This window comes from Anguilla anguilla, chromosome 4, assembly GCF_013347855.1.
Source record: "Anguilla anguilla isolate fAngAng1 chromosome 4, fAngAng1.pri, whole genome shotgun sequence".
Taxonomy (NCBI): domain Eukaryota; kingdom Metazoa; phylum Chordata; class Actinopteri; order Anguilliformes; family Anguillidae; genus Anguilla; species Anguilla anguilla.
Window position 1 is genome coordinate 59,485,184 of NC_049204.1, and position 10,946 is coordinate 59,496,129.

The 10,946-nt window shown below is 43.8% G+C and overlaps 1 protein-coding gene across 1 annotated transcript; it reads right to left on the reverse strand.

Annotated features, from left to right (window-relative positions):
- Positions 1-385: 385 nt before the first annotated feature.
- On the reverse strand, positions 386-5,498 carry LOC118224979 (coiled-coil domain-containing protein 190). The gene is made up of 4 exons (XM_035412875.1): positions 5,119-5,498; positions 3,142-3,338; positions 2,842-2,977; positions 386-1,203 (listed from the first exon to the last, which is right to left on the reverse strand). Exons 2-4 carry the CDS (start codon positions 3,317-3,319, stop codon positions 759-761), a joined length of 759 nt encoding a protein of 252 aa, XP_035268766.1. The 5' UTR covers positions 3,320-3,338; positions 5,119-5,498; the 3' UTR covers positions 386-758.
- Between the last annotated feature and the right edge of the window lie 5,448 nt (positions 5,499-10,946).

Here is a 10,946-nt window from a genome sequence, read left to right on the forward strand (position 1 = left end):
AAAACGTCTGTAAACTGCAAAAACCTGACTAAAGCGACGAATTAATTCGACAGTGACATCGGCGTTTACAGCACTGTAAACGAAACAAAAATGAATCGTTGCCCCAGCTAATATTAAAAGTAAAACAACTTAAACCGTTTACATTTAAACCAGATATATTCCAGCCTACCTTATCGATGATAGTCAGCAGGTGGCGTCTATGGAGTGGGCTATGATAAATCATCCTGTATGACAAATTAATCTTGTAATATCTGGAAGAGCTATCTCCGGGGGAAATTTCTTGCTTCACTCCAATCACACCACTTGAGAGCTTTCTATAAAAGTTTTGGTAAAATTTTGTCCGAAGGCTTCTGGAAAGAACAAGTATATATGCGCCTCACACAGATTAAGCCAATAGGATGCACTTTACTGTGAATATTTTATTCATTCCTTATAAAACATTAATTAATACATTCATATCATAGAAATCATTAAAATGTTCCTCAGGGAAGAAAGCAGTCCATATGCCTTGAATATTTCAAAACTGTATCATGGGTGGGTGACAAAGGTGATTTACAGTGAGACAGGAATAGCTGACAGTGTGTATGCTTTAGAAAAAAAAAAAAAGTGCACATTTGTAAATCATAAAAACATCTCATCAAGCTGGCACTCCAATATGGAGGGATAGGCGTCAAAGTGGAGTAAATTACATGATTGGCAGGTCAGTGGGTCAGGAGAGAGTAATCAGTAGCAGAGCTGGAGAAGGCTAGATGTGCGGATCAGTGTGTCTTGGCATCTTTGGTGGCCCTGGCGAATATCTCGCCCACCGACAGCTCCCTCTCGCAGAGCGGACGGCCGCGGTGCCTGATGTAGCGGGCCTTCCGCGCCTCGGCCAGGGCCTGGGAGAAGCTCGGCAGGGTGTGCACGGTTCTCAGGCGGCCCTCCGGAGCCAGGGTCTCGGCGGCGGGAGGCGGAGAAGGAGAACGCTCCTCTCCGTCCCAATTCGGCTTCCCCCTCTCCTTTTCCCTCTTCTTCTCCGCCTCCCCCTCGTTCTCCCCCTGTGCAGCGGCGGTGGCGTTTGTTCTGGTGACGGTTTGCGCTTTGAGGTCTGGCAGACAGAGGGGTGCCCCGGAGCCCTCCACTCCTCCACCCATGAACTCCCGAACCCGGGCCTGCAGGCCAGCCGAGGAGCCGCCCACACTCCCGGATTTCGGCTTCTGAGACCTTTGAAAGGGAAGAGATACAGGGGATTTTGCCCTGCCCATCAATGACAGCAGTTCTTTGGAGATAACATTTGTTGTGAGCTCTTGTGGACGTGAGATAATTTGTTAAAATAAAATTTAAAAAATTCACCATGGGCTCAGTAGAATATAACCACATGAATGCAACACCATGTAAATTGAGAGGTTTGTGTCAGTCTTTTTTAGTACATACATGTGTGAGCCCTTGTCTTCCAGTTTTTAGACCGCCCCCCCCCCCCCCGAATCTACCATAAATGTAAAATTGGATAATGTAGTTTGTAGCTTAACAGCCCCGTTGATTGCGGGCACAAAGTGGAAAACGGCATCATCCGGCCAGCAATGCAACTATGAGTCCAGCATTAATATTTAACCGACAGTAAGCAGGCAGGTGCAGACAGAGAGCTGGATGCTGAGGGAGAGAGTGCCACCGCAGCCACTCTTTAGCACAGAGCTCCTCTCGCCCTAGAAGATGGCTACTCGTGATCTTTCTCAATGCTGATTGGCTCTGCACTTTTAAGCGTCTCTCGTTATCTGGTCCCTGGATTAGCATAATTAAGACCAGTTGAGCTGCTGAGAATACCCTTTTCAATCAGCCTGCTTGCTGTAAGAGCGGATGGGTACTGATGACACCAGGGCCATAGCATTTGAAGAGGGATGGGGGGTGGGTAGACAGGGTAGGGGGGGGGGGGGGGCGGTCCAGTTGGAGGAAGAATTAGGTTGGCCAGTGCTTAGATGAAGGGGTACTGTTATGAGGCCAAAGGGGATGGGTGTGGAGCCATTTCTTTGAATCTGCCTAGTTATCTCATTACCACAGCCAACGAGAAGATTAACCAGGGAAATCCCCAATCACCAGCATCCTTTTAAGAAACCACCCAAGTGTCACACTCAGCACGTAATCATACAGACAGAGAAACATACAGTAATATGCACTGTCATCCAAAAAGTCACATATGCACACACACAGGAAAACAAATTCAAAATGTCTCATATACATAGTTCATGTACATTCATGTCCAATGAAGGCATAATTCACAAATACAGAATCACAGGTTATCGCATGCAACGGAGCACACAGGTTAACTATCTCACATTTAAATATAGATGCTGGTACAGATAAATGCTGTGCCTAAAGATAAACTGCATGGTAAGAACTATGTAAATCAGGCACCACACCAGAAATGGGATGACAGTTGAAAGCACACGCTGGCACAGAAATACAGTCCCAGACAAAACTTTACAGTGCAATTTCAAAATGACTTGCATCCTTTAAAAAAAGACATTGCAGTAAGGGGGGGAAAGTGGATTTTTCCTGCAAAATTGAGCACATCCATAATAACCCGTGGAGACATCTACATCGCTCTTTGCCGAAAAGTGTACCGTAGCCCCACAGAGTGTATAGCTTCATGTTGCTGCGAGCCCACTGTGCTTTTCATTTAGCATTGATTTCTTTATTGACGACTGTGTGACTAAGCCGGTCACATTGCTTTACAACACCTACCACAGTAGATACGGCGTAAATGATCTCATGCTGTTTCATCTTGTGCTTTGTACTGCCTGAAATTAAGGTCTGTGCAAAGCCATTTTGGAGGGGTGAAATTGAGCCAGTGTGTCCTCCTCTCACCTGTGTTTTTCAGGCCCTCTGCCAGCTTGTGGAATTGTGGGTAAGGGGGTTCTCCAGTAGGACAGGCTCGGCCGATTGAGATCTTGGTCCCAAGGTCTGGACCCCAGGCTCTCGCTGGTGTTCCTCCAGGGGTTACCTTCATTTATGCAGACACAGTTTGCCATGCCTACTTTTCCACTGATGCAAAAATACAAATACTAGGGACGCACGTATAGATGTCATTATCCATATGCTGGACAGATATACGCGCGCGGACATGCTAGCACGCTCACTCATACACACACACACTGTCAGTCTTACTTGCCCTGCTGGCTCCCAGGTCCCGGTGTACCCTCCACTGCTCTCTTGTGAGGGTTTTCAGTTGGTAGAGTCGTGCTTCGTCCAGCTGCCGTAGCCCTCCTGCCAGTCTGGCCTGTGCCCGCTTCTCCTCTCGTCTCTGTGCCTCGGTGGGCCACACGCCAGGCTCTGCCCGTCGCATGCCTGCTCAGGTGTGTGTACTGTATGTATCCGTGTGTGTGTGTGTGTGTATGTGTGTGCATGTGTGTATGTGTATATGTGTGTGAGTGCATGCGTGTGTGTGTATGTGTGTGCATGTGTGTATGTGTATATGTGTGTGAGTGCATGGGTGTACACATTTGTTAGATGGTATTAATAACAGAAAGGACTACTGCACCCCCACAGTTCAGACTTGCCCCCCCTCTGTGTCTCCCAGGCTGGAACAGTGGCTCTTCAAACATCTCAGTTAATGATTTCTGTCTGCCCTGCATGGTCTCCCAACTGTGCTGTGGACAGTTACCAGGCCAGAGATGCACAACAAGGGCCAATCGTTTTGGGATTTTGTGCCTTCTTCTGCTCTGAATTATTAAATGGCTTAGTCATATCTTCCTCTGACTTGTGTATAAAAACCAGCTACAGCCACACACTGCAAGCGCATCCTAAAGATTTTTACCATGCTCAGGTACAGGAGTGAACCAGCATAGTTTATAGAGCTGTCAGAAAACTGAAAGTAAGGTGCACTAATTGGTCGGAACAGAAACCAACACGCAGACTCACACTCCAGGACTGAAGTTATATACTCTGCACTAGGATCGTTTCTGCTCCAGTGTGTTATTTTTTTTTCTACATTCAGAACATCTCTAAGCGGTTGCCCCAGGTGGTGACTCACACAGGGCTTCGACAGCAGTGCACTGTGTCTTCGTGTTTCTGGGGACCTCTGTGAGGCTTGTTGTCATTAGAGTCAGAGGGTAGTTTAGCGGGATGGCAGTCGTTCTGCTCACGCCACGAGCCTCGATTGGTCACTGTCTTATTCGGAGGCTGATATGTCCAGTGCCGTGACAAAGCCCATCCATCTACACCCACGCATCGACTCGTTAAAATCCCTCAGCGCAGTCGGGCATCGCACGCTATCAAAGCACAAGCACAGCCACTGGCTACCGCTCCATTTCCCAAAGAGCCCTTTGTTCTGCGGTCCCGCTACGTTTTTCAGTGAGTCATTTCTCCTGGAATTCAATTGCCTCTTTTTACCCCCACTTAAGGTCATCAGCTGCCGTGAAAGCAACGTCGGCTGAACAGAAATGCAAATACAGTTGCTAAATCAGACATGTAAAAAGGTGGTCTAAATATGCATTCAGTTAGCAAAGCTGATAAATAAAATCAATAAACCTTTGTAATATTGTGTGCTTATTTGTATTTATTTGTATTTATAGTTTGATGATTAATCTATTCATACTTATTCATGTCCTTTTCCATATTGCTGCAACAGCAGGCATAATTTACTACATCTTAACGAGACAAATTTATTATGTTTGCAATGACCCGTCCTGACAGGCAATTTAATATCAAGCACAAGCGTGGTCCCACTGGCTATTAAAAAATTATCATTTTAATTGGTGGTAATTGTCTGTTCTCTCTATGAAATCACTAAACGATGATCAAATTTTATGGAAAGTGTCCAACCTTTAATATTGATAGCACATTATGTCTGACGCCCACGTTTCAATCTTGACTTAAATCACGCAGCGTTATGAATACAACCCGAGTACCACTTCAATGTGCTTGAAAGTCATGCAGAAAAAAATGACATGGTACTTCTCAGATTATATCATACTGCACTGGCTGTTACCCTATTTATATAACCATTTTGTATTCAGCCACTATTTTCCCCATGTTGAAATTATATAAATACAGGCATTTATATGCAATTGGGATTTCTAGGAATCTTGAACTTATAGAAAAAAAGGATATTTAATCATATGCCATTATTAAATCAAAACTTACCTTGCTGTTTATCAGTTGTGTTAAAGATGCTGTTTTTCAAAAGCCAATAGTGTAACTCAGACAGGATACAAATTTGCCAGTCTTCAATTGTTGGAGTGACTGGGACTTCTCAGTCAGCTTTGTTGCGTTAATGTATCATGAAGCAGTCTCTCCAGCGGATTGTGAATAGATATCACGCTCTTTCCTTTAAGATAACTTAATCTACTTTGTTTGTACTTGATCACTATCATCTTTACATGGTTCCTTCTGGGCTCAAATGTGCTCAAATTTTTTAGCAAATCCTGGCATGTGAACAGATTGCTTTTCACCCCATCACCCACTGGCCCCATTAAGTTACTACGGGTTACAGGAGCTCAGAACAAAGCTATGTAACAAATGGCACCGAGTCACCATGGCGACTGGACAGGCTGTCTTGGGTCAGTCAATGCAATGGGAGGGGACAAGTGACGTTGGCACGCAGGCAGGCTGAAGTTAGCTCGCTTATTGTTCTGTTAGGCCTATGGGGTGCACAAGTATAGGTGTTTCATCAAACGAACCCTGTTGCGTCTGTTGAATCTCAGGATTTCTTTCATTCATTAGTGTCAATCCAAGAATTAGTTTATCCCGGAAACATAAATTTTTTTTTTGTATTGAGCATTGAGTGAAATAGATATTACAACAAAATGATCAATAGTACAGACCACGTTGGCTTTAATGCAATGTTAGTCACAGTGTGGTGGATTTTATCTTCCCATTTCAATTACAGATTGGGCTGAAACTCAGGCTTGGGATAAATGCCTGTAGTTAACATGCGGGTGAACTACATGATTAGACCACAGTTGACTTTCAAAAGTCGAGACATTTTATAGCAGTAATTCCCAACCCTTTTCCAGGAGAGCTACCCTTCTGTACATTTTCATTTCAACCCTGATTTGGCACACCTGATTCTACTAATTAGCAGCTCAACAAAATCTCTAGCTGTTGAATGATGTGTGCATTGTTAGGGTTGGAGTGAAGCCCTACAGGTAGGTCAAAGCAAATAAAAGGATAGAGATGCCATGTTAGTATAATATATACGCATTTGAACAAAGTGTTTGCATCTAATAGCAAATCATTTTTCCTAATAACCAGAGCTTGTCAACAAGCTATAGTTCTACCAAAACGTGCTCATGCAACTTGACTAGCCTCGGGGGTCACAACATGTACCACACAACTGTGTAAAATCAATAGAGAAATGTCTCGGGTGGAGAGAGAATAGCCCAACAGAAGGAAACAGAGTGTTATATCATTTTCCTTTTTATCTTACTTTCTTCGTGTATTGATTTTAAAATGCCTGTTTATAGCTGGCTGCTTCCAGCAAGGCAACTGACCTTCCTCTCTGGCTCTGGGCCTGCCTCTTTCTTTTAAAGTAGTTGTTTTTAATGTGCCTTTTGTAAAGTACTTTACATCCAATGTGGAAAAGGCTTAATCCCCAAACAGAATATTAAGAATGAAGTATACTTAATATTCTAAATATTACATTTAAGTATAATAGGTCAGTAAACTGAATATTACAGTATAAACTGTGCACTAGACTTTGTTTAAAATGGCAATTCCTGGCAAAAATTTAATCTTTAGTGTTACCTGCAAGAGAACTTTCAAGCTCTTCAGGTGACCTTCCACACTGTCCCAAAAACAGAGGCACCGTACAGTTTTAGACATTCTAACTTTAACCTCAGTGTTTTCATGCGATGACATTGTGGAATCACAACTACCATGCATGTAAATATATATATATATGTTCAATGCATTTCTTTGCTTCATTTAGTGTTGCAGAGGTGGTGAAACTGTGCACGTGTCACTTAGGAGAGATGGAGAAAGCGAGAGCAGAAGAGAGAAAGGTCACAGTGAATGCGTGGGCAGTCTATGCGATATATAGGGAGAGAGAACGGAGGCAGCGATATAGAATATTCTATTTATATGTAAATTGTGCTCGCACGGACTCACAATTAGCATGTGTGTTAAGCTGGTGTTAATTTGGCTCCTTCTCCCTCCAGATGGAGCTGCTGAACACTGGCTGGTGTACAGTAACAGCCTTGCACTGCACAGAGGGGTAGAAGTTTGTTGGGGTTCTGGGAGGGATGAGAAAGTGGGTCAGGGGTCTACGTTTTGCCCGCAGCTTTCCAATCTGCAGCTTTTTTCCACTGCTGATTCAGCGCTCTCAGCAAAAATAAAAAATAACAGAGGAGAGAGAGAGAGAGAGAGTGCACATTACTGCGCAAAGGAAACACTCCGCGTCTCGATATGGCATCTGGAACCACACCAAAGCCTTATCCATCACAACCGCGATTATTCCCGGGGTCCCCCTCCGGAACACTTTGAGTCAAGACCTGGCTCTGACTCAACAGCGCTCGCCGGAGAGAGAGGGCAGACATTTTGGAACGGAGAGCCAGAGAAACAAGGAGAGGTGCAGAACGGGGCGTAACTGATTGCCACACATAATTTAAAGTTTAAACGCTCGCCGCGGGCACTGTAGGCAGTTTGCGCCTTTTGGACACTGTAGACAGCTCAGCTCTCGACACAAACACCGTTGCTTTTACTCAGCATTTTTTATGGGTTGACTGACAAATCATTTGTCAGTTAAATTGACCAGAGCCTGTCATTCCTACCACAAAGTTTGATTATGAATGCCATGAATGTAGATCGCATGAAGCCATGATTCCAAGCTCAAAGCCTTATCCTCTCTAAATAACAATGCACGTTTAATGTTTGTTTTTTGAAACACAGCTTTTTCAAAATTCCAGTTATAAGGCTCAGTGTTTACTTCTTAAATGGATATTTTACTTTGGTATAACATAAGTAATTTTGTGGAGCCTGCCATAGTATTTGTAAGCATGAATAGTCCTACTAGCAAAGGCAGATATGCTTGCGGACCATTAAAAGCATCACCCTTACTCCTGGTTGTCAGACTTCCAATTTCCATTCATTCTTGGGATCTTGCCAAAATGAATCATTTTAAAAAAACAAACATTGTTTGATTTACTTTGTTATTCGTGTGCAAGAATACATCACATAGTTAAAATAACAAAACTTTTTTTTAAAAACAACATTGAATATACATCAGTTCTGAAAACAGACACCTTTTTGAAATTAGCGCCCCAGTTTATCAATCTATTATCCTCCACAGTTTGTGCCTTAAACCTGTCACCGTCATTTCCATGAGGGCCCGAAAATGAACGGGAGCGAATCGGAAGCCGGACACCCGGGGGGGAACAGCGATATTGTTTACAGTCAGCAGGGACAGCTAATCGCTGGTATTCATGCTATGCAAATACAATGGGCTAGGCTCCACAAATTTACTTATGTGATACCCCATTAAGCTTCTGGTGGTGTTGAAAATCCAGTGTTCTGTAGGACTATATATGCAAATGGCTGGTGGGTCCCCAGCGAAAGCAGAGGAGAGGGCCTCACGATAGATATTTAGAAAGGCCCCATGGGCCACAGAACGTCCCTGGTTATCATTAATCAACTAATTTGGTGAGATAAGGAATCAATTGAGTGGAATATTTATATTAACAAAATGTTTTTTTTAATTTTAATTGCGCATATTGAAAAGCTACGGTATACACAGAACATTATTATAACAAAATCAGTGCAGCAACTATAAAATACTCATAGAGGACACTTTTAAGACGTGTTTGAGTTTTCAGATTAGTTTTGAATTATTAATTGGACTTTCAAAACTGTTTAAATGATCTGACACGATGCCCTGAAACTAAATAGCTAAATAGAGAACAGCAGGAGGTCTAGCAGTAATGGACTAGCGGCATTTTTAATTTTAATTTCCATTAAGAGATCATTTGTAGTCTGGACTGTCACTATGTCTGCTAGATTACACTAATCATAATAAAATTGTTTAGTGTTGAAACTGAATATATGTATATTAAATAAGAAATACTTTTTTTCTTGATTTGGCTTCACATTATACTCCACAGTTTTACATTTGTAATCAAACAATTTACATGTGGTTTAAGTGCACATTCTCAGTGTTCATTTAAGTGTGTTTTACCTTTTATTTACCTTTTGGTTTCACCATATAGAAATTGCAGCACGTTTTACAAGTAGTCTCCCCATTTCTATATATATATATATATATATATATATATACCAACACCGAGTTAAATTAGGTCAAAAATTGGTGGACTGAACTATATTTCTTAGAATGATCGTTCCTTTGGTTTAATCTGAAGCATTGCCGCAGCGTATTCATCGCTGTGATTCAGACCGTCCATCACTAGTTAGGTTCACAGAAGTCTTGTCCCATTTGTACACGAACATTAAAATGCAGACAACACCACCTGGAGAATGTACACAGAATTAATGGCTCAAATGAAAGTATGTCACACCAAATTAACCCTAGAACAGAAGGAGCAAGAACAGAACTAAAAGTGTTCATTGTGCAAACGTTGATATGGGATTTACGTTTTAGTGCAATACATCTTTGCCTAGCATCTGAGATTAAATATACTTACAACAGAAGGGTGAGCTTAGGTATTGGGGAATTTGAGATGTTAAAGTGAAGCATGGCGAGACCTCATTAAAAAAAAAGCTATAAAGTAAGAAGGAACAGGACTCGGCTGATCCTGGCCTCCCAGGAGCGGTTAAGTTCGGAAACAGGAGATGAGGTGGGGAATTCTGCTCAAACCTTCCAAATCGGGAAAGGTGCCGACGAAAAGTCAAGCGCGAGGGCCACTTCACGTTCGGCAATTGAAACAAGGACCCAGAAGGAGATTTCTGCGGTAATGAGTCATTTCTCTCCAGGGCCCTTTTTCTATTAACGTATGGGCCTTTCTATAAAAAGTAGTGAGGTGTGCACCAGAGAATGGAAAACCGAGGCCGCTCTGTGTGCCTGGTTCTCTCTGCCCTCTATGTGTCTGTGCTAATGGAGGACTAAAACGGTGCTGGTGAAAGCGCTCAGATTAGGGTCCGTGTCTTAGCCGGCGACAGGGCTGGAACACAATCCTCTATTTTTTATAAGCCAAATAACGCCACCGGAGATTCTCGCCAATATTGCTCCTCTGCAATATTAATAACCCCTTCAGTTCTGCACCTTTACCCACATTTCATCGGTCAGTTCCTGTTAGCATCACCGCGCACATGTTTAGCTGGCAGATGTCACAGGTCACAGGCAGGCTTGTCCGCATCACGAATGGGGGGGGGGGGGGCAGGGAGCGATGACTGTCACAAGCCACACTGAAGCGTCCGACGCGTTTGTTTATTTATCTCCTGCGCTCCCCAAGCCTTGCTGGCTTCCGATGACACATAAAACTGTCAAATGCAATCGCGTTTCCTGTGAGCTGGCAGTGTGTATAAGGCCTGGCATTCAAACATCAGCCAGAAATGTCTGGACCCTAGCCCCCCCCCCATCCCCCCTCTCTTCCACCTCCCCCCACCCCATGCATCAACCCCACAGCTACTGTGACACACCACACAGAGACAGAGCTGTAGCCCCTCTGTTGGCTGATCTTCGCTATTAAACTCTCCCTTATGCACATTGTGCATGGGGAAGATGGCTCAATGTCATGTAGCTTAAATCCCCGCTTTGGTAGGACACGGGCGTGTGTGTGTGTGTGTGCGGAGAGGGCCGCTAGCTCCGGGCACCACTGCGCCATTAGTACCGGCACGGCAGAGGAGAAAGAATAAAGAAAACTGCATCCCTGACAGACGGAGCAGGGATCGAAAAGGTGAGGAGAGGAGAGGAATGAAAGGAAGAGAGTGAGCCGGAGAGGAGGATGAAACAGGTGGAGACGCTGAGGAGCAGCCTCTCCGGGCACGAGCAGTGACGCACAAAGGACAGCCGCGCCGCTCCG

Excerpts from the sequence above, each read along its gene's own strand:
- LOC118224979 (XM_035412875.1), bottom strand. The coding sequence starts at position 3,319 with ATGCGACGGGCAGAGCCTGGCGTGTGGCCCACCGAGGCACAGAGACGA. Across the intron at positions 2,978-3,141 it reads CCTGGGAGCCAGCAGGGCAA|GTAACCCCTGGAGGAACACC; the intron begins GTAAGACTGACA and ends GCATAAATGAAG. Across the intron at positions 1,204-2,841 it reads AGAGGGCCTGAAAAACACAG|GTCTCAGAAGCCGAAATCCG; the intron begins GTGAGAGGAGGA and ends TCCCTTTCAAAG.